Source organism: Beauveria bassiana (genome assembly GCF_000280675.1).
Source record: "Beauveria bassiana ARSEF 2860 unplaced genomic scaffold BBA_S00015, whole genome shotgun sequence".
NCBI lineage: Eukaryota > Fungi > Ascomycota > Sordariomycetes > Hypocreales > Cordycipitaceae > Beauveria > Beauveria bassiana.
The window spans coordinates 381,366-404,419 of record NW_007930850.1 but is presented as its reverse complement, the minus strand read 5'-3'; the positions used below and the strand labels follow the sequence as shown (position 1 = coordinate 404,419).

Below are 23,054 nucleotides of genomic sequence, written 5' to 3'. Positions count from 1 at the left end.
ATAGACAAAGCTGAATTGAAGTCCATCATCGATGAGAGCGGTATCATGTGCCCGGTACCTGCCTTTTTTGGAACAGGTAAAGCTCTATAGACTCTTCCTCATGACCCAACACAGGCAAGCCTAATATTTGGCTGTCTTGGACACACCACTGGCTGTCCGCCATCAGGTCAAAGAAGGCTCGCTCCGATGCATGCCGCGGCTTCGTGGCTAGAAATACCTTTGTCTCAGTCGCTCCGCTCTTTTGCTTGGCTCTACTTGAGCTCTCGATAGCATTCAGAGTCTCTACCAGTGCCGGTAGCATGTCGACGTTGTAGGTGCAGTCGCTTATGATGATGAGATCCCAATGGCGAGATGCCACTTCATGGCCAAACCTCCCTTTTCTCCCATCTTCCCAATCAAGATTTTCGTAGAGTAGTGACATGTCGCGGCTCGATATGCTAGTAGCTATGTGCTGCATGTTCGACCTGGCCCTCTCCTCAGCCTCGTCCAGATCCGTCATCACGATTGTGCACTTTTCCAAGCCGTCTTTCCGCATTTCTGGAAATATTGTGGCAAGTCCAATACCCAATATCCCAACGCCGCATCCGAGCTCAAGAATACTGACCGAGACTTTTGACGAAAGGGTAGCCCTGATGGCTCTAGGGAGCGTCTGTTGGCTGCATTCGAGATTGGGGCAAAGATAGGCGCCGGCGATGGAGCACATGGCGAGCACGCCAGCGTCCCAGATATGCCGAGCTATGCTTTCGCCAATTTCCTCTTCAACTTGTACAATATACTTTGCAGGCCCCGCGTCGTCTAGCAAAATTCTTCGCGTTGACACATCGACGCCTTGATTTGAGCTACTCAGTGCTGCCCAAACTGGCATGATTTGCCCCTGCCCTTGGCTTTTCTCTGCGTGTGAAAGAATATTGTGTCCGCCATCTGCAGATATTTCTTTTCTCGCCAAGATGCAGATATTAATCTTGGATCCAGATGCCAGCGCGGCTTGCAGCGGCCTCGGGATTGCAATCTTTGGCTTCGCAACCCGCATACCAGATTGCCATATAATCTGACCCTTCTTGGCCAGATTGATTGTTATCGGGTCAGAGAACTCATTTATTTCTGCGGTAATTTGCAAATCAAGTGGCACATCTGGTTGAAGAAATGAGTCGCCGAGATCAGTGGTGATGGTGAAAAGCAGTTGGAGATGAAGGCCGGCCTCTCGAGTGACCTTGGGCGGTCGAAGGAGTCGAATGTAGTGCATGATGTTTTATTTCGGGAGACAAGTTCTACCTGACGAAGGAGCCATAACCAGACGCATGTGCCGCATGTGCTAGTTATCGCAGAGTCGAAATCGAGCCAGACATGGTGACCAGAAGTTTTCAACCATATCATGGCTTAGTCATCTTACCTGCGGCGGCGTAGCAAGCAAGGAGAAGGTCCCAAGATGATTCGTTTCTTGGTGTTTCTCTCGAGAAAACATGTTTCTGTACATTGACTAGTTTGAAATAGTAAACTAGTTTGATTCTGTTGAATTTTAGCTTTTTCCCGCCAGTCATCGAGATAACGTGGCAGCCGCCGGAAGCCGCCGTTGATACACCACCCCTCTGCGGTGCTCGCCGTCTTACAGGTCATGATAAGAGCCCTGTTTACCTGACTGAGCGCAACTATTATTATATACCGATTGAAAATAGATGCAGAAAAATCATTCATCATGTCCCTCAACTCCAAAGCCCTTTTGCGCAGACTTCTTGAGACTATTGAAAATGAAATCATTCCAAAGACACAAGACGGCGTTGCGTCCGGCTCCAAGGTCTTTGGAGCCGCTATCCTGTCCCGACACGACCTGAAGCCGCTGACTGTCGCGACCAACAATGAGCGGGTGTCACCGTTGCTCCACGGCGAAATCAACTGCATCCAGGAATTCTTCACCAAAGACTTTCCTGACCCGGCCGACCGCCCCGACCCGCAGACGGACTGCCTCTTCCTGGCCACGCACGAGCCCTGCAGCCTGTGTCTCAGCGGCATCGCGTGGTCGGGTTTCCGAGAGTTTTACTACCTGTTCACCTATGAAGATAGCAGGGACTTGTTTGCCATTCCACACCACACGACATTGACATATTGCAGCAAGTCTTTCGTGTCCCGGGCACGGAATCGGAGGAGCTGGTTGCCAGGCGTCCGCTGTATAACCGAGAGAATAAGTTTTTCAGGGGCCATTCTTTTCGGGAATTGGTAGAGGGTCTGGAGACGGAGGGTGAGAAGAAACATTGGCTGGCTGAGATGGAACGCGTGAAAGCTCAATACAATTCACTTGGTGAGACATATCAGGCAGGCAAGAGAGCCGGAACGCAGACATCTAGCACCTGGAAATAGCATATGGTTGCAAATGAATATATCGAGGTAGCATAACTGAGATGCCAGATTTTGAGGACTCGTGCAAATAGTGTGGCTTCATGCCAAATCTTGAGAAGGTGTGTTGGGTGTGTTTGGCATGTCAATACTATAATGACAAGCTTGGAGGTTGTGGGGTTGACCACAGGAATTTAGACCAAGTGGGAGTTACGTGAGACTAATCAGTACAGCTGGTATTTCTTCCCGCTGATACATACTAAACAATCTGATTAATGATTTAAAAGATTGACTTCAGAATGCAGTGCGTGATCGCCTTTGCATCTCATGTCCGCATTCTCCGCTGGCCCCGCTTGGCTGGAAGGCGATGTCGCCATGCCGAAACTCCAAGAATTAAACACGGTCGGAGTTTCGAATGCATCAAAATAAGTTACGTGCCTCTGGGCTGGCCATCACCTTTTCATCTCAGGCAACCACCATGACGAAAGCGCAAGGGCGGCAGTCATGGAGATGTGGGACAGTATTGTAATCACTCCGCCGCCGCGGGCCGAGGGCGAGAGCAAAGAAGCTTTGCAGCAATGAATCGTTATATATACCAAGACAAATTCTTCTCGCATTAAACTCATCTAAAACATCCAGTCATAACACCATATCAAATCCAAGAACAGAAGTCAGGCAGCAGAGTCGCATCACCGCAGCCAAATGTCATCTCGCATCTCCGACTTTGCGCCGCTCAAGCGCGCCGCCACGCGCGACTCCCTCGAGCCGTGGCTCAAGTCCGTCACCATTCTGTTTGGAAGCAGCATGCTCGTCTTCTTCCTACCCATTCTCGTGCTCGTTCCGCTGCGCGTGCCAATACCGCCCGTGCTGGAGTCGCTGCTGCGCTGGGGCCCCGGCGGCGCCGAGCAGTACGAGGAGATGATTGCCATCATCTACATTGTCTGGGGCGTTTTTCTTTTACGCGCGTCCGCGGACCCGTTGCGACACGCGTTGTTTCTCGACTTTACCGCGTGCGCCAACGTCGCGCATATTGGGCTCATGACGCTCATGGCCGTGGTCAACGGGGGCGACCGCATCCACCTCGTCGGCGATGTGCTGGCAGCGTGGCTGGTGCTGGGCCCATTCCTCTACATATGGAGCTCGGTGAAGAGGGAGCGCAAGTCTCTGTTGCAGAGTTGAGGGCTCTATAAGGGGGGAGGTTGACGGACAGTGCGAGAACTTGCTTTATGATTGAGGTGTTGGCAAGGAACTTGTTTCATCACGAATTATTGGCCGATTCGCTTAGTTGACCAATCTATTTTCTTTATGCACGTTACATGAATATGTTGCCAAGAAATAGTACTATTTTTTTTTCTTGTTTGCTTTCTACAAGTAAATGTAAAATTTTGGAAAAAGAATCTTTGTATGTATCAGCTCGTTAAGAAAAGTCGTAGCAAGCCAGAGACTATCAACAGTTATCCTTGAAAGGACTATCGGACGCGAGAAACTCGTTGCGTCTGTAAAAGTTGTTTTTGTTTCCGAGAAAGTTGTCCAGCCCAGAAAACACCAGCATCGAGAAAGTCTTCCTGGCCGTTCTGGTCAAAACTAATTCAGGTCAAAAGAAACCGCTCAGGTCAAGAATGCTCGGGTCAAAACCGCTCAGGTCAAGCATGCTCGGGTCAAAACCGCCCGGGTTAAAACCGTTCGGGTCAACACCGTTCTGTCCGGGATTGACAGGCCCGTTATTGCCGTTGTCAACATCATCGCCGTCCTGCACGGGAATGAGACCAGGTTCAGTCCAGGGAGTGGGAGTGCCCTGGGGAGGATTGCCAACACTAGTAGGAGTCCCAGTCCCGGAAGGAGTACCAGGCGGGGGATTCACAGCAGTTCCGGGAGGAATCTCAGGCCCATTTGGGCCATCCTTCCCGGGAGGGCAATCTTCCCCGGGAGTGCAATCTTCCTCGGGAGAGATACTAGGCCCGGGAGGGGTACCAGTTTCGGGAGGAGTGCCGTTCTCGGGATCAGTTCCAGTTCCGGGAGGGATTTCATCACCAGGATTGAAACCATCACCAGGATTGAAACCACCTGGAGGATAGAAACCACCTCCAGGAGAGATACCGTCCTGACCGTCCTTCCCGGGAAAACTTCCAGGAGGGTTTCTTCCTCCCGTACCCGGAGCCAACATATCTTCATGGCTGCATTTCAGGTGAGCAGCCTTGCTATATCGTGTGTAGCTATCTGCATTGTTCAGACTGCTGGCGGAAGTGATTTTTTCAATTTCTACCATGCCATAGCACTTGTCATCGGTGTCGCCCCAAGAGTGTGACATCTCATGCAAGAGAACATCGCCGAGATCTTGGCCGCCGCAACTGTCGTCCGTCTCTTTAATGTCGCAGAGTGTGATTGGATTCGTTCCGGCTCTGGCGTTGCTCCATATCGTCGTTACTCCCGCATCTGTAGGCCCGCACTTACTGCCTAGGCAACTGAGAGGCGTAATGCCCTTGCCCATTTTTTCGCATTCATCAGCAATCTGGGTGAGGTGTTGTGAAACGACGTCGCGGGCTCGTTGATGGGTGGTCTTGAAAACCGCCTCGAAAATATCATCCTGTTTGCTATCTTTGCAAGCTGCCGCGCCGCTGCGAGCTCGTTCGGCACATTGCTTGTAAGCCCTTTGAACATCTTTTTGGAATCGTTCGCATGAGCTATCGACGCCTCGCTTGTCAAACAGGGCCTTGTCTGCATCTGAACCTCGAATGACACATGTCTGGGAGTCCGGCCCCTTGGTCAAGTCTTCAGATCTAATGGCTCCATATCTACCGTTTAGTACGGCGCATGAAGCTTGTTGCACCAGTGCAAAAGAAAGTAGGTCCAACTTCATGGTTGCTCGCGTGAAAGAAAGAAATGAAATGAAATGAAAAGAAATGAAAAGAAATGAAAGAAATGAAAGCAAAAAAGAAAGGGAAAGAATGGAATGGTCAACAAACTACAGAATGCAAGCCTACAGTTTTGCGATGCCTTATATATAGCACGAGACAAAGGGACGTGAAAGGCACATGATATCTGCCAACGGCATCTGAGTCGTGCATGTCCACGGCCATCGCCAACAACAAGGACGGTTCAGGAGCTTTCTGCAATCACTTATCGCTTGACCAAGCTTCATGTAAAGTGGCGAGTTCACTTGGTGGAGATTGACTGGCTAGTATTCCCTGTTTTGTAAATTACGTGATGCCATGATAATGAGATGAACTCTCGTGAGATAGGAGAGGACGCAGGACTCGGCCGTGTTCTTTGCATAATTCAAGCATAAACAAAAGAAAGGCCACTAACACAGGCCGATTCCCTTTGGCAGTGGATCTGCAAACCTCAAACCTCCGACTCCACTGCCAAAGGGGATAATCTAGGTATTACACTCTAACTATATATCTCCGGATACTATGGGAGTAGTTGAGTAATAATGCTGAGAAACCACCTACCTAAAAGAGCTAGTTGGTGATTCTTTGGTCTTGTTGGTGCGACCAAAGTCCCGCCCAAAGAGTGGCTGGAAGTCCGACTCGACGAAAAGCCCCTATAATTTACTCCGAGAAAGTCTCCGCTCGTTCCTTTCTCGACCTTTAAAAATAAAAGCCCGACGGTGGCGGTAATGTCAGAACTTGTGGCTGACTTGAAGCCCTGCGCTGTGCTACTACCGTTGAAGGCTCATGTAATAAAAGCTGTACTACGAAAAGGGCTTTACATCATAAGTGAGTTGTTCAATTTTAAAAACTTGCTTCAATCAATTCAACTTCACTTCACTGATGGACAAAATATTTCCGACGTAAAAATCCACGACTATTTCGTCCCGAGATGCCCCCGCGATCCTGTAACGTTTAAGGAGGTATAGCGCACAAGATATAGGGGATGGATAGATGGCTCACAGCATGCGAACCCGCCCTAAGAACCCGGGAAAGGTGGATACTGTTGACTAACCAAGTTGCCAAGTTCTTCTAGCTTATCCGTATGGTCCTTTTTAGAGACCTTCAACTCTCCACCATTACCTGACGTCTTGTACAAAATAATCCTGGTGCCCCGTACTCAAGTTTCAGTCTCACATCACGGCTTTGGATATAGTGCCGTCTGCGCAGGCTTGAACTCTTGGTTTTTTATGCGTCCGCCCTACATTTACTCATGTGTTTCGTCGAAACGACGGACGATGCATTGTTTGCAGCTTGTCGGTCGTTCATTGTTTCCTTCAGGGAGCGGCTATGACTTCCAATTTCGTCCAAGGGCATTGAGCAAGGCGTTCTTGTTGCTGAATCACTGCTTATTTAGTGATTCGCCGAATATCGAATCCGGAGTTCAGCGATTCATTCAAGAGGGTCGTCAAGCCAACCCAGGAGCATCATTGGGCAGCTCCGAAACACGCCAGGTGGCGCGAGGATCAAGGAAAACTTGAAAGCTGAATTGGCAAAATACTCATAATCAAATTGCTACACGAGCTCTTGGTTAGCGGCTCCGAACGCTCACCGCGCCAGGCATTAGGCGGAGAGCCAATTTAGCTGCCACGACCCTGAGCAAAAGTAGGCTTGGCCAGAAGACTTGGTACTGTAATTCCTGCGCCTTCTCAGGGCTTTCCATGGTAGAGAACCAAGCCATTTCCACACAAGCACTGGGCATGTGCTGTTGAGCATCCAATAGCCAAATTGACCAGCAAGTTGCCATCGACAGGCTCCTTTAGCAGCAGACTTCGAGACAAGAAGGTCATGGCATTGAACAAGGCAGCCACCCTCGAGTTTCCATCTACGGCGTGGTATACAAATCAGGAGAGGACAATCCTTTTATCGTGCAAAGCGTGCCGTATGGCCCTGGTGAGTGGCTAGCATGGCAGGCCGTGCTTCATACCGTCCACCGCATGGCTCTGGCTTGAGTCACGTAGAGTCGTGGGCAGGTTCCGAGGCTATCAGACACAGGCTTCTTGTCCCACACGCAGACTCTAGCAGACAAACTTGCAGCTTCAGTCACTCGGATACAATTTGGTATCGACCCCTATTCTTCCCCAAATCAGCAAAGTCTTCCGGCTTTTGTGGCCTACTATATCGGCGATGAGAGTAGGGATACGCAAGGCTTTGCTTGCTCTACAAGAGCTCACAGGCTCGCACAGTGGCGTCTCTGCCCGAGGTGTTTGCCCCAGGTCAATGACTCTAGTATGGAGTGTGCGATCAGATTGAATACTTCACCTCGTACAACGCGTACAACAATGGTACAATTGCTGCGCACTCTCACAAACAGCTAGGCATTCAACCCAGCTCACTGCCAGCCACACTGTCATGAACAGATCATTGTCCCGGCCGTGCAGGTATCATTGTTCGTAAAGACGGATGCCTCCGACGAGGCAATACGTCAGACGACACAGGCCTGTCCCGCAAGGGACCGTGACATCTGGACAAGAGGGCTGGAACAGCATACGCCTGACGAGAATGTGGACAGCTTAGACGCCACACAATCTGGAATCTCACCAACGCAACATCATCAGGCTTTCTTGCAGGGGCCGGACGTACGGCCCGCAAAACAATTCGACAACAGTTTGTCCTCGCCGTATGATCCATGTTGCTCTCAATCACGCAAGATGTCCAGCACTTGTCGCTGACGACAGATGCTCTGACAGTCATATCGGACTCGATTGTCATCGTCCCTAGCACTGGCAGAGGCTGCAAAAAATACATTTTTTTCTAAAGCTATTCTACAAGCTTACCAAAGACGCAGTGGTATGAGTTTCATTAATTGAAGTCGGTCGCTCCATAGGCTATCTAACACGCACAACAGGGTTGTCATGCAGCGGTACCCCGACAACGTCACATTGATCGACCGAATTATGACGAGTTGGCACAGGCTCGTCGATTACTTCACCCTTCCGATGATGGACTGACATGTGCAGCTGTCATTCTGTTCGGTCTCAGCCTCTCTGGCTGGCGCATATGACAAGCTCGAAAGGACCAAGTTCAGTATATTGAACCGGCGATCCAAGCTGTGCGTACGCTCTGAGAAGGCTCGGAGGCTTCAAGCCAGAGAAAGAGAGACCGTAGCAGGAAGATTCTAGTCTGCACGAGGCGTACAGGGAGACGAATCTGTCAGTCCTCATCCACTCGCGATGACTTTAGTCGATTCATCGAAAGGCAGTGCTTTTTTGCTGCCGTTCGGTCTCGGCCCATAAGCGCGCTGCCAGCACCGACGGCCGCGACAGAGCCAGCAGAATCTGAGCCAGCTCTTACGGTAGCAGACGGGCTGCCCCGGTCGCGGCCTCCTGTGTCATCCTCTCCCGCCGACACTGTCTCTGACAAGGATACTCCTAAAGGTGGGAGAAAAGTAGAACCTTATCGTTTTAGAACCCTCATTTCAGTAAGACTTTTCAGCTATATGTTGTGATAGCTGACGAAATTCCGAGCAACAAGTACAAAGTGTCCATATTGAACCGATTTGTTGTGAGTGTTGCGGGGATTTATGTGTGTACTTTTGTGACTCCAGCCTATAGCAACTAGCAAGAACCTCAACAATCAAGCAAAACATGGACAAGGAACAGATGAAGAAAGCTCAAGTATCCTCGGGGTAAAGGAAAGGCTTGATATTCAGCTGTGGAAAAAAAAAGAAAAAGAAGAAAACAACTTGGCCAAACAGGTGTCAAGAAGCGTACGACGGCATAAACCTTCGCTACGGACGCACGCCTCAAAGCTGGCTTTCATCTTCGAGTCCTTATCCTTGAGGTATCACTAAAAAGCAGGCACCCTCATAATGCAAACCAAAGGCTTTCGTGCCTTACATGGCATCGATATAAGGCATAGGGTACCGGAGATCTGCGGAGATGGAAATGTTGGTATGTTGGACGCCATATGCTCAGCTGGGCGCTTCACCAATGACGATATCCCGTGCATTTGCCAAAAGAAAAGTAGAAATGATCGACTGTGGTATTTGCGGGTAAAAGGTTCGAGGTATTCAAGCCCAAGTAGGATGCGCACGAAGACGGCCGGGCCTGCGTGCCATCACGAGCAAGCCTACTGAAGATTGTGGTTTCAACACTGCAACATATTAGTGGCCTTTTTAGTCTGAAGAGACTTCTTCTGTCTCGCTTGGTAATACGCAGTGGCTTTTGCGACAGGACTTTTTACAACCGTGCTGAAGGATAGGAAGCGAAGAGCTGATGTGTCAGAAGAAGCACCGGAGTATCGAGGCGAATATTTAAAACTTGGCCGCCATTTCAGGCTTTTCTTTGAATGAATTCTCGACCACGTTCAGAACTAATCCATACTCAAACTGCAATTACTTTCCATGAGACACAAGAGCATATGGCGAAATTTGAAGAGTAAAATTTAGGGAGCCCTGCACGTTCAAATTGACTGCAGCGTGCATACCAGTAATAAAAGTGATGGCTTGCTGCATGGCTTACTATAAAAAAGCCACATCCATGCGCCCAGCTCGTTACACTGGTTCGGCGGCAGCTGCTAACTGATGGTGGTCAAGCCCCAACTGAGCACGAAAAAACAACAACTACTTCGTAGGCCCTCGGTTTCGAATCGAAGAGTTCGTAATCATCTCAAAAGCAAAGTTTGGCGTGTGGGGGGGGAGGGCGCGAATCGCAAAAGTACCTGGATGCTAAATTCCACGTCGAGAAGCAAATGTCGAGCACTTTTCTTTTTTTTGTTGGCAAGACATTTCATCTTTAGTCTAGAACGACAGCTGAAATCCAAGAAAGTCAACTTGAATGGTGAGCTGAATGATTCGTTGTGACAGCAAGTCGTTGGCGCCGAATGTAACAGTGACGTGCATCACAAGATATGCAGGATGCATCACAGCGCTGCACACCACCTTGATCCGTGATTATGCGACATGTATCTAAAAGCAGGCTGCAGGTGGCTTAATTACATGACAGTATGAATCAAGACAAGAATTAGCTCGGACTTGTCCGGTGAGTGACAACACCAAAAAAAAGGCAACCTGCAGAAAGTGATCTCGCCTTGCCTGCACTTGATGCACGCTCGCCTTCGTATGACGACGCTGTTGAATAACTTTGAAGATCAACCTGACGTGCATGCTCAGCATGCTCAGCATGCACCGTAATGCCCCCTTTCAATGACATATGCAGTGCTAGCGTGAGGGTTTTCTCAAGGCGTCATCATTCATGTACGAATATCGAGTACGCAAAACGCTCGAGCTGCAGAGTCAAAGCCGTCATCAAGTCATGCATTCAGCGTCTCCATGCTACAGAGTGAGCTCAGGACAAGGAGCCATGGCAGAATCGGTTGCGGAGCCTCAACATCCATGCGGACTTTCGAACAGGCAGTCTTTATTTTCCCCTCCCCTCAACTGATCAGCAAACGGACCTGGCAAGTTATGCAGGAGATGGCGACCACGCGCGAATGCTACTGTAGCCACGCAACTGGGTCCTCAGCGGGTTTCCCGAGAAGGAGGGGGAAGAGCAGGTATCGAGAAGAAAAGAAAATAACACTTTGGGGGTTCTGCCATAATTTGATGAAAAATACTTCAAAGGGGGCGGCAGGAAAAAAAAAAGTAGGCAGGTGTGGTCCGACCGTGCCGAAACACGCAATTCCTCAAAAGGACAAAGAGAATCAAATTGTGTAACGCGCCGGGTCTGGTGTTGAAGCAGACGGTAAAGAACAAATTCCCTCCGCAGTTCGCACCCAATTCGTTCGCCAGCCTCCTGCCTCTTTCATCGCCTCCGGCCAGCGGTCAGCCACAGGCTAGCCGGTCCTATTTCCCTCCGTAGTATGATGATTATCAAGAGGAGGTGGTTGGGGAGGCAATCGACAAGGTATTAGCTAAGTTGCCCGTGCAGTATGTATCCGTAATCCTCGTTGTACAAAAACTCCGCTCCATGTGCCTAGCCGCAGACTCTAGGTCAAAAGATTGTTGTGAGAAATAAGTAACCCGATTCAAGGCCGTTCACCGCATTACACAACCTGAACTGTAACTATTCAAAGCTCAAAAAGCTACAGAGTATACACAGCCATGAAAGGTCAGAGGAGGCTGGTCCCGGTTCAAAAAGCAAAGACATTGTCCAAGAGGCCTCTGAAACATCGACGGGAATCAGATGGCCAAGTCCTCCGTAGAAAAACCTGTTTTTTACACACCGTCTCTCGACATCACCAAAGAAAACAAGCCAATACTTTCTTTTTTTAACGTCACGCCCTTTCCCACCTCTCAGCCTCATCATCTGCACGTGTCCGCCCAGTCTCTCCCCGTGCCAATCCATCTTGTTCTTCTTTGTACGGATAGGGCTGTGGGACTGGGGACGAGGAATGTAAAAGAACAGGAAGCAAAGAAAGAAAAAGAAGCAGGCTGGCAGTTCGGAACGGCACAGCCGACACCTGATTGTCTCACTCTGATTGGACGCGACTCAAATTCCGCCTAGGGGGGGAGGGGGGGCGCCGCCGGGCAGCTGGGTCGCGACATGCAGGCGCTCTGGCAAGGGAGAAGGAGGGAAATGGGCAACGTACGATTCTAATCTGTTTTTTTTTTCCGGATTATGCCAACTTTAGAATAAGCCATGATCAGACAAGGACTATCATTCTTGTAATGGCCGTAGGGCATCGGCGCACAGAATGCTTGTCCTTGGAGACGGTGGCCGTCGGCTAGAGTCATGGCGTGCAAGATCTTAGTGTTCGTTCATAGGTAGTGTCATGCTGACCTGTAGCAATACTACGCTATCGGGCAATGCACTCAAGGCTCCATTATTAGCCGTTTCGGAGGACGGTAAGCTGAATTTGGGCCAACGGCTGGGGGCGGTGGCGTACCAAGTCAATTGCGAGAGTGGAATTATTATGGTTTTAAAAAAGTTTTCTTGTTATCAAAACATCACTATGTGGACAAGGTTGGTCAATGTTAAATATTTAATCTTGTATATTTTGATAATTCAAACTATAAATCTCGGGCATAAATGCTTCACTAGGCGAAGCGATATTATCAGTGTAGAAAGTCTTCTCTCGCAAAACGATACTCTTCCAGTCTATAACAAAAAATCAAAACCGACGTTTCTTTCCCAGCGTACTTCGTCGTATCTCCAACGACAGCCGTGGGTATATCTAAAAAAATTCAGTAAGACAAGAACATAGTTGACACCAAGCTTGGTGTGCTGCGCAGCGCGCGCTTTCCGGTGGTAGTACAGGTTGCCCTTGCATCCCATCTTGCGCGTCGTGCCCCGTGTCTAATAGACCCTGATATCCAGAAAAGGAAGACAATGAATAGGAAATAAAGCAAATACTCCGGGGTATAAGTTTGGGTATCCAGGCGTGCTCGATCCACGGATAAACAAAAAATCAGATTAGTGTACAGTCTGACAGTGCCATTTCCTGGGTGTTGAAAGGTTCCATATGGTTCGTTGCTCAAAGGTCAAGAGGTTCCGAGATCCAAATGGTTCGAATGGACAGGTAAAGGAATAGAAAAGGGAAAGTTCCAGGGAGCCGCGGATATAACACAGGCTTTGGGTAAATTCTCCTCGGAGTGTGAGAGAGCCGTCTTCAAGGTCCAATCCAGGCATTTATCGGGTGGGGTTCCGGACAATGTCATCACAATTGGCATCAAAGCGGAGAATAAATAGACGAATGCTCTGCATAAACTTGTCTGTCTGTTCGCCCTCGCGGTCGGGACCGAAGAGAGTATGGACAAACTCGATACCAGAGCTCTTGCCCAGACCAGACTGGCGCTTCTTGGCCGCCTTGAGCATGGGAGCCTCACAGGCCTTGAGAAGAGCTCGCAGCTTCTCCATGAGACGCTCGCCTGATTCGACAAAGTCTCCAAGCAAGTCGCGGCTTTCGGGGTTGCGAACACTGCCAATGACGTTTTCAGTGACCTTGATCTTGGAGTTGAGCTGGATCAGAAGCAGCCATAATTCACCGGCAATGTCGGCAATGGGAGCGCCACGGCCTTCACGATAGACAGTCCAATCAAAGATCCACTTGCCTAAGCTGTTGAAGTCAAAGACACTGCCGAGCAGGAGAATGGGTCGCTCCTCGGGATCCCAATTCTTGAGAGCATAGCCAGCAGGTATCCTGTGGCGCTTTGCATCGGCCTCGGTTGCCTTGCGGGGAGCAGGAGGCTCATCTGGGTTGGGCTTTGTCTTGTGGGAGCTCTGGGGGCGTGCAGTAGAGGGGCGTTTGGGGGTAGCCATGGAGGAATGGCGGGAGTGGCTGAAGCTAGTAGGGGGACGGGTCTGGAAACGCGGGCTCTGAGGCGACTCGCGAGGGGTGAAGCGGTCGGGACCAGGCGTAGCAGCGCCGCCATAGGTAGGGTAATCGTAGCCATTGTGATAGTAGTAAGATGGAGGCTGCTGGGTCTGCTGATAATCATGCTCATTAGTGTACCGCCCTCCGTCATGATATCCATGGTGATTGTCGGGGCGTTGGCCGGTGCGGCGGCGTGATTGACCTGGCAAGATGTAGGTACCTGCCAGCGTCTCGATGATCTCGTCCTCGTCGGATTCTCCATAGGGAGTAGAAGCCCGGACATGGAAATACGAGTGTCTGCGATCGCCCCGCGAGGGAATGTGGAACGAAGCCGAAGGCCGGCGCGACGACGAGAAATGTTTGGGACTCACATCAACATCAACCCTGGCGGCGTAGACCCCATCGCTGGTGTATCGCGGCGAGTCCCCCCACGGATGAGGACTGTAGACGGGCGGCTGCGGGCGGACTACCTGCGGGTGAGGCGGGAATGGAGAGCGCTGAGAGTAGCTGGCAGCCCGTCCGTGAGCGGCACGCGTGGCAGGGCGAATGGGCGTCGTCGGGCTGTCGAAGGTCCAGTCTCGTCTCGGCGAAGGGGTGGCAGAATAGTCGCGATAATCGCGATCATATTGGGGTGTAGAGCCCGGCGTCATTGGCGAGGGAAAGCTCATGTTGTTTGCTTGCTATGCAGCTTTGGTTGGGGAGGGTAGTTCTTTTTTTTTTTCTTGGATTTTAAATTTTGAAAATCTTGACTGATGCCCGCAGGACATCTACTCCCTGGCTCTCATCCAACAACTACCCGTTGAGGGTGGGTGTGGTGATGTTGTTGCTCAAGCCGGATGCGTCTTTTCGAGTGCAATTGGAGTCGTTGTCATGCAGGTGCCGGGGCAAAGTCGGCCAGTCACCTTCCTATGTCGTGAGATGTGTATTGATGAGGAGAGGTGTTTCCTGTTGCAAACATGACAGGCCTGGTGTGATTTTATCAATTGATTTCCCCGTTCGAGGAAATACAAAGCCAAGTTCCGAAATGGACCTGACGGGCAGTGAAAAACGGTCGAGGCGCCGGGGCTGGCAGTAAGTCAGCGCAGTCGGAAAGCGACGTGAGTAGCGATGGAACAGACGTAGCTAAACGTCTGCGTCGTGAAGAAAAAGAGCGGCCGGGAGCGAGTTGTATAGTGAATTGGTTGTTGGCAGAAGCCAAGAGTGGTACAGAAGAGGAGAAAGAAGAGAGGGGGTTGGAGGGAGTGCAGTGAGGATATGTAGTTATATGCTGTGTGTGAGGGCGTGGACAGGTAGTGGGTGGGCCTTGGGGGAGGAGAACCTAAACATCAGCCACGACGCCAGGACGGGCCAGGATGGGCAAGGACCAGGGGACGGGGGGGGGGGGCATTAGGGGGCATGGGGGGTGTTTAGGGGGGGTGGCAAGCAAAAATCAGGCCGACCCAGCCAAACCAGCCCAGGCGGGCGTGCAGGGGCCGAGCAGTAGTCAAACAGAAAAAAAGAAAAAGGCAGTGTCCAAGACTCCAAGTGGTTGAGGGGGTGTCATTCAAGAGAGGCAACCATCTGGCCAGATGCTTTTTATTTCGGCAGCCAGCGCGGGCCAAGATATCGCACAAGCACAGCACGCCCTTGTATTACCAGTAATAATACTCCGTAGAAGAAGAAAAAAGGACAACGCTAGTGGTGTGCTGAGCCAAAGAAAAAATCATGCTGTCTTTCATCTTCTTGTCCCTCGTGCCCTGTTTTCTTTTTTATGCTGGGCTGGATTGACTCTTTCTGCTGCCTACCTATTAATTTGTTTCAAAAAGTAATTTTTTTTTTTTTTCTCTTCTGTGTTTTGCTTACAAACGCGCAGCTTCCATCACCATCTAGTAGGCCCTGGGCGCCGCTGGAAGCCCGGGAACGTTTGACTTTGCACTAATAATTAGCCAGCCACTGACTGCGCCAGCCTCTTCTTTATTATTATTATTGCTGCGCACAAGCCACACAGCTGTTATGGAATCCATCGTCTTGGCTATTGGTGCCCTGTGCGGCCCATTTGCAGAGCACTGCAATTCTTGCAGAATGCCAGCAATAAACAACATGGCAAACGCACAAATTTTATTATTTTGGCAAATGAAAAATAGAAAAACTTGGAGCCATACCAGCATAAATTCCAGACAAAATCTCCCTTTTTTTTATACCCCTTGCCCGCCCATCCATACTGCTGACAATGCGCTGCCTCTTCTAGCATTGCTGTTTGCCAGTCGGCAGTCGCGCACCCACGCCTACCTGCCTACGGAGGTACCTATTCGCTTACTCGCTACACATCATGCCTGGCTCTGCCTACCTACCTAGGTAGCTAGGCTTGCTACCTAGGTACCTTAGTAACTACGATACTCCTCAAAAAAGAAATTTCCTTTCCCTCTTCCCAATGACACATCGTTGAGCGAACCGCATTCACAGCTCAGTCTTCAGCCTATCTTTTCACCTTGATTCATCATCGTTCCTTGTCATTATTCCCTGCGCTTCCCTGCGCTTTCTGGAATCCCAGTGACGTTTACGAGCAGATACGCTCCACGCTATTCCAGGGCTGCCTGCGAGAAAACTCTGCCCCCAGCCCCCGTCAATGGAGTCCAATTACCACCTATCAGGGGTCAACCGAAATGACGGCTCCAGTGTCGAGCCGACCTTGTCTATTTAGCGGCCGGATGCACCAAGATCTCACTTCCGCGACCAATGCAAACAAGAAAACTCTGCATTCACAATTGATGGCCTCATTCTCAATCATGGGTGCCTTGCCTCCCGGCCAGATCGCACCGTCTCGTATAAGATACCAATACCACTCTGTAATAAGCTCGAAACTTGACCCTGATGAGCGGGCATCCCTCGCACAAAGGCTTCTGCTCGAGTACGGATACGGGTTGCTGCCAATTCATCTTTTTTACTATCGCCGCAGATGAGGTTTGCCACTACAAAATCCGAATTATTACTCGAGCGCGCCATTTGCAAGCAATACGGTATAACCCATGACCAACGTTATTGCTGCATCGAATTCCTACTACGAAATGGACTAGCTTGCCCCGTAGTCATTCAAGCAGCCACCAGCTTGTATCCGTATAGTCTGGTTCTTGTGCAAGGCTACAATCCTTTTTCCATTCTCGCAGCATTCGATATTTTCATGCAGCAACCTGGACGCATATGTTTACTCACATCTGTCTCTCAGATCGCCAGACGTACACCGATCGTTAGTTGCCCAAAATAAGCGCTCCCGGAAAGTCAGCCTACATGCTGGCAAAGACAGCCCGTTGCAGCTTTTCGAGGGGTTTGCTGTCACATGTGTGCACCAGGTGGTGGGTGAGCAAGACAAGGCGCAGTGGCGCCGTATATCGGCCCTCATTGGGCGCACTACAACAGCAACCAAAAGGACAAGCTACGACTCAAGTCATTTGCATGAGCTCACGACCAGAGTAGCACCTTGTCGGCCCTGACTTGTCCACGTTCCATCATCTGCCGATTGCAAGTTCATGACTCGGCGGCCGTCAGGGTCGCCACACAGCTCCCAAGCGCCCCAACAATCCGTCTGTACTTTTACGCTGCGTCTGCTGCTAAGACAGGCGCCTCCTGCCTGGGCGAATAGGGTGCTTTCCTGCAGCAGTTCATATATCCAGAGCCACATTAATGCACTGTTAGCAGCATGCAATAACTTGTCTGCGTTGCAGCACAGATAACCAGTTGCAGCGCAGATAAGTCGCTGATACGGACGCCTACCGAACATATTGCAGCTCATCATGTGAGCGAAGCATTACCGTACACAACGCTCCTTGATCCGCAGTCATTTTCGTACACATGTCGCTCACTGCCGGCTACGGAGTACACAGCGGACTGGTTTGCCTCGTCTCAGCCACTCGCTTGCCAATACGGGCCGGCGCGCGACACTCCAAACAGAGATGAAAAATCATTCACACACAAGTATCACCAATAGACCTACGCGTCCAGATGGTGAATTGCGCTACACATCCATCTCGAAGCTCCTGCAACTTCGGGTTTGGTGGAGTTTTAGAGTTCCACAGCAAGCGGGAACCCGCACCCTCCCGCTCTCCGCAGGATGCTAACGCAGTAGTTAGTGGCAGCGGCCCGCCGTGCTGGACGATGAGCGATGCCCAAAAAGAATGCCTGTCACTTGTAAGTTGTGTGTGTGTGTGTCTGTTTGTTTCTGTATAACAAGGTAGTTTCGACTCGAGTTGAGGTTCGTATACCAGCTCTCGACGCATCATGAGCACTTGGCATGGTAGTGGGAGCCAACATTTACCAGGATGCAAATTCTATTTATTTACCACATTACCGGAATTTCATACTTTGTGGAGCTTTGGCGCTGCGACCAAGGCCAGGGCTCTGACCTAGCGTCTCAAATTGTACAGAACTACCAGGTTCTTAAGCAGCGACACCAGCCAACCAAGACAGCTGCGAACAACAAGATCAACAAACAATGGCCTATATTTTTACCATTCATCGTCGCCCTGATTTCACACCGCCACATTGCCGCCCTTTTACAAAAGCTTCTTCACATTTCACGCCATCGCTTGCTCATGATAGTTGGCACTAGCCATCCACGTCACTCCATACACGCCCGTATTGCCAGACCTTCTGGAAGACTTGACATCACTGGGCAGGTAGCCGACGCCCCTCACAATCACAAGAACAGAAATTTGACATGAAAAAAAAACGGAAAATTATTGTGCGTATTACCATCCTATCTGGCAGGGATGGAGGTGATCTCGCGCACAATTGGCCAGGCCCCCCTGGTCTTACTTCACACTTGACGCCCAGGCCTGTGTGCATGGCTGCCTGAATCCTATCTTATTTTATTTTCGCTGGCCAAGACGAGCAACGTCGCCTGAGCACTAAAACAGGACAACCGCCTCACTTTTCTTTCGATGAGGTAAAAGCCCCAAATTGAAAAGGAGCTCACTAGCACGACTGCCGCTTCCCTAATAATAATCCACAAGGCAAGACTAATAGCAGGCAGCGCGGGAAAGTGACTCATGATGTCAGACTCGCACCTCGAAACGATCAAACGAGGCTCATGTATTCGCTCCCAACTGCGGCGCCGCTGCAGAAAACAATCTGTATTGATGCCAAAAGCCGGCCCTCTATTTTAGCTCCTTCTACGTTGTTCAAGGGTCGTTGCAGAATCCATGTTGGCTGAATTGTGATTGGATACTAATAGCTGAGAGTCTCCGACCAAGTGATACTGGCTCCTTCTGTCAACAACGACGCACCCCATTGAGTTGCCTCATCTACCCCTGTCACTTGAGCTGAGTGGTTGCTCTGGATTATCTATGAATATGTACTTGCCTACATCAACGATACAGGGACAAAGACGATGTTTAGCGGCGCTATCAGTACACCATTGTAGGTGAAGGATGGACGGACCATCACGGCCTCTGATACGCGCTGACCGACTCTTTGCTTTGAATCAGCAATGGAGCATGGGTGTGTAGCAAAACTATGGACCATGTCAACGATTTGTTAAACGCGATGACATATGATGCTGCGAGCGAGAGGGGAGTTTTGCATCCATGAGAGGGGTCCCTCGGTTGACGAGGGCTGGCCTTATTCCAACGACTGCTTCAAGGACATGACGCACGCACATAAGCCGGGAAACAACGAATACCGAAGCAACGGTCACTCTATTTTTCTCAAGGAACATTTTCAGTATTCAAGATTGACATGAATGCTGCCGAAATCGGACAATGTCCCGCAAGCTTCTCTTGACGGCGCCGATGGGTGCCAGAAGCAGCACAAGCATGTAGGTGGGCAGAGCTCTACCGGCACCACGCGACTGTTTCACCTTTACTCTGATCTCGCAATATATCGCGCTTTTCATGCCATCTTTCCGCCATCTTCCTGCCATCTTTCTGTTGTGCTTTGCTCTTGGTAGGCCGTATCACAGTTCACAGCATGGCCCCCAATGCACCTAGCAACGGGTAAGAAACTTAGGGACGCAGTGGTCGGGCGTGTGCATATACACAGCTGCCGGACGGGCGGGTGCCCCGTCAGAATGTAGTCATTCTTGTCTGGGGCCATGCAGCCAGCTGTTTTCTCTGCACTCAAGTTGATTCTTCATCTGTGCCCCTCGTGCTCGGTAGGCTCCCAAAGCACTGCAGTCATTCAGCTATTTGGCAAAAGCCCAACATGCTGCGCGGATACCCAACCTCTTCATGCGCTGGCCCACACCAAAAGAGAGCCAGAGGGGTGCGCCAGCGAAGCAAGCCCGGCAGCATGCAGCTCATGCCGGCGCGCGCCTTGCCGCTGATGCAAGGCGAATTTATTTTTGAGTCGCGTCTGCGGTTGAAGCCCTAATGGGTTTTTTTTCTTTTCTTTTTTCCCCCGTTGCTTCTAGCTGGATTCTTGGGCGGGAAATGTTGTGCCCTTTTCGGGCCGCATGGTGTGTAATGGTCACTGAATACGTGTTATTGGGCGGCATAATTGCCTACAGCGGCCCTATTCAGCCGCAGGACGGGCTCCCTTTTGTTTTTTTCTCTGGGTTGCCCACCTTGACTTGCACGTTGGAATTGGGCATACAAGGCGTGCGAAAGAAAGTCATGCGAGAAGAAAGACAAAGAAAGAGAAAGAAATTCATCCAGTAGTTTCTTTCACGCTCTCTCGCCGTCCTTGTTGGGTCATTGCCCAACGCCACACACCGGGGATAATTGCGCCACATTGGGAAGCTATCCGCCACGTGGAGGGAGTGGCTGCTTGTGGCGGTGCGCAGGGACCCATTCGTCTAGCGTCTTGCCCAACCGATTGGTTGCTGCCCTTTTTTTTTTTTTTTTCTGGGCAGGTGCTATACGTCACCGCAGGGCTCCCGTCTCTATTTTATTTTGTTTTGCCTCGTGCAGCAAGGGAAATGGGTCATGCAAGATTTCGGTGACTCGATCGCGGGTCCGTGATGGTGAGAATGAAGACGGATTTTCATCTCTTACAGGGGGGAGAAATTAGCTCCTAGGGTTTCTTTATTGAATGCATATTTAAACGGCTTCTTTTTTTTTTTTCTCCCAAGACGTGAATCGGTTTCAATCGGATACGCAGACGTCTGCCATTGAGCACATGACCAACGGGCGTTGGGGCGTGTGTTGAACAATGACAACATTGTCACGATGCCAAGAAAAATTCACGGCCCTCGTGAAACTCTGTTGTTTTCTGAATAGAAGATTCTGATAATGATTAAATCTTGTCATGATTTACATGTGAACTCCCGGGACGAGCTCTTTCCAGTGACTCATTACACTCGGGTATCCTAGCTACCGACCAATCCTTGACTTACACGGGGGAGGGACGATTGTCGCGAGACTTCTGGCATGCGCCAGGGTTCCACGATAAGACGAGCTACCAATAAGGCTGTAGTACGTTTGAATTATCTCGACGCCATCGCCCTTGACAGCAATCACATGTTTATTTTTACCCCGGGTCTGGGCATTGACAGGCCCCCCATGCGGTGGGTGATTCGCCACCTCTGTTGGTTTTTTTCGCCTCAACCAACCTGTCATTTTTATATTCTCCCAGGCAGGCTCTCACGTGGCTGTGCAGATTTAGGCAGCAGAGATGCATAATCGCATTCCTTGCAGCACATGTGGAATCATGTGCTCCTGTTCAACGTCACCCGCGCCTTTTGCTGAGGAGGGCAAGGAATGTGTCCAAGCTGTCTACTCACAAGCCGTCATTGTCGTGTTTTGCCACTTTCGTATCGCTTCACTTCTGCGTTATACATTCGAGGCATGGATTGTAGCTTTTTATATTATATTTAGGCAGAAGAGGCTTTACGTAAAATCACAAATCACTATCGGCACCCCCTTTGGCCGCTGGCGTATGAGTCAACATTGGTCAGTCGCCTCTGAATGTTGTCTCCTGAGGCATATCACTCTATTCAACATGTAGCACAACCACACTGACCGCGTGATACAGTACGCTGTTGTTGAAACAAGAAGCTCATCACACGATGCCTCGTAATGAAAGCTGCCTAGCTGCCAACTCGAGCCTTGGACACTGTGCACCGAGATACGAGAACAACAACTAGACTTGCCCTTTTTTTTTCCACTCGCCTTTCTTCTTTCATGCATCCAGAGGCTTCCGCGCATGCAAGTTATGAAACGGAAAATACGAGTGATACTTTGGCAAACCATTATCCCCAACCGCCGTGAGCGACTTGCGAACGTCAATGAGAAAGACCTCGGTCTGGGCCGGCGTCCACTCGAGGCCGTCACGAAAGGGACGGCGAGCGAGGCCGACGAGCCCTTCCATGCAGACGTCGCGCAAAATATGGCCGCACTCTTGTAGCCGCCGCCGGCGCGCCCAGGGCCCGTTGGGGCACTTTTTGCGGCGGTACCCAATGTCCTGGAAGCCCGCCTGCGAGAGCTCCTCCCCGACGTGCCGGATCCCGAGCAGGTCGGAGCCGCCGAGCGCCTGCAAGCCTCGGCGCAGGTTCTCAAGAAAGTCGCGCCACGGGTAGGGTCCGTCGCACGAGGAGTCGTCGCACCCCGCAATGTACTCAAACTCTTGAATTTCAACGTAGCCGCCAGGCTTTAGGTGTCTGAAAGTGAGTTTGCGAAGAACAAGTGTCAGCAGCTTCTAGCTCCTGATTATACCCATCAAATAGGGGAGGATAAATCATTCTTACTTGTATATTCGTCTCCAGAGTTCTTGTCGGTCTCTGATGGAGTGTACAATATGTCGGATGTGAATGTAGTCAAACATGTTGTCGTCGTAGGTCCAGCCGGCTGCATGCTCAATGTCGTCCACAACAAAGGACACGTTTTCCGGCACCCAGTCAGGCTGGATTGGGGAGAGATCCATTCCCTGAAACGTAGCATTGGGATAAATGTCTGCCACTAAGGGAAATGTGAGTTGTGTGTCACTTTCCAATCATGATGTAGCACCAAGTCCTCAACAGATCTGGAATACGTACATTCTATGCACCACTTTCCATTGCCGGTTCCTTTTTTTTTGTCCGCGTCTGTCAGCACAATAGGTTTCAAAAACGAGGCAGGTTAGGTGCGTACCGAGATCGAGCACTTGAGCTCCGTTCTGGAGCATTTCGTCAATGGGGGCCAGCAAGTACTTTCCATCGCAGAGGTGCAATGTCAGGTCGTGCTTGAGATCATCGCGACGTTGCTCATTCTCATCGTTGGGAAATGCGTACTGTCCAGCATGGTATGCGTGATACCGTAGACCTCCGTCTATGATGTGTTGGCGTATGCTTGACGTGAGGCTCTGTGTTTCGTCTGTGTAGTCTGGGTCGGTGTATTCTGCTCCTTGCTCAATGCCATAGATCATAGCCACCTCGTCGGCATTACCCACAGCAACGAATTCAGTAGAGTTTGTTGACGCTTTGTCACTCATGGTTGCTCACTTGCAAGTTGCGTGTTGTGAGTGTTGTTGGTGTTGTCGGACCCCAAGTTTGAAACGGAATCGAGCTACAAGGAGCAGCTATCCTGTAGCATAGTTGAAGGGCGTCAACGGGAAATAGCCTGGTCGCGGAAGCAGGAAGCACCCGATTTATAG

General features: G+C 50.4%; 5 protein-coding genes across 5 annotated transcripts; 1 reads left to right on the top strand and 4 right to left on the bottom strand.

Moving 5' to 3' along the window:
* Positions 1-43: 43 nt before the first annotated feature.
* Positions 44-1,243, bottom strand: BBA_05707 (UPF0665 family protein c; the record flags this gene model as incomplete). The annotated part of the gene is made up of 1 exon (XM_008600804.1): positions 44-1,243. The coding sequence occupies one exon, from the start codon at positions 1,241-1,243 to the stop codon at positions 44-46; it is 1,200 nt and encodes a 399-aa protein (XP_008599026.1).
* A 1,787-nt stretch (positions 1,244-3,030) lies between these two features.
* On the top strand, positions 3,031-3,507 carry BBA_05706 (uncharacterized protein; the record flags this gene model as incomplete). The annotated part of the gene is made up of 1 exon (XM_008600803.1): positions 3,031-3,507. The coding sequence occupies one exon, from the start codon at positions 3,031-3,033 to the stop codon at positions 3,505-3,507; it is 477 nt and encodes a 158-aa protein (XP_008599025.1).
* A 415-nt stretch (positions 3,508-3,922) lies between these two features.
* Positions 3,923-5,185, bottom strand: BBA_05705 (metalloproteinase, putative; the record flags this gene model as incomplete). The annotated part of the gene is made up of 1 exon (XM_008600802.1): positions 3,923-5,185. One exon carries the CDS (start codon positions 5,183-5,185, stop codon positions 3,923-3,925), a length of 1,263 nt encoding a protein of 420 aa, XP_008599024.1.
* Positions 5,186-12,829: 7,644 nt separating this feature from the next.
* Positions 12,830-14,182, bottom strand: BBA_05704 (vegetative cell wall protein gp1; the record flags this gene model as incomplete). The annotated part of the gene is made up of 1 exon (XM_008600801.1): positions 12,830-14,182. One exon carries the CDS (start codon positions 14,180-14,182, stop codon positions 12,830-12,832), a length of 1,353 nt encoding a protein of 450 aa, XP_008599023.1.
* A 7,423-nt stretch (positions 14,183-21,605) lies between these two features.
* BBA_05703 (methyltransferase domain-containing protein) lies at positions 21,606-22,892 on the bottom strand (the record flags this gene model as incomplete). The annotated part of the gene is made up of 4 exons (XM_008600800.1): positions 21,606-22,083; positions 22,171-22,381; positions 22,459-22,488; positions 22,553-22,892. The coding sequence occupies 4 exons, from the start codon at positions 22,890-22,892 to the stop codon at positions 21,606-21,608; spliced, it is 1,059 nt and encodes a 352-aa protein (XP_008599022.1).
* Between the last annotated feature and the right edge of the window lie 162 nt (positions 22,893-23,054).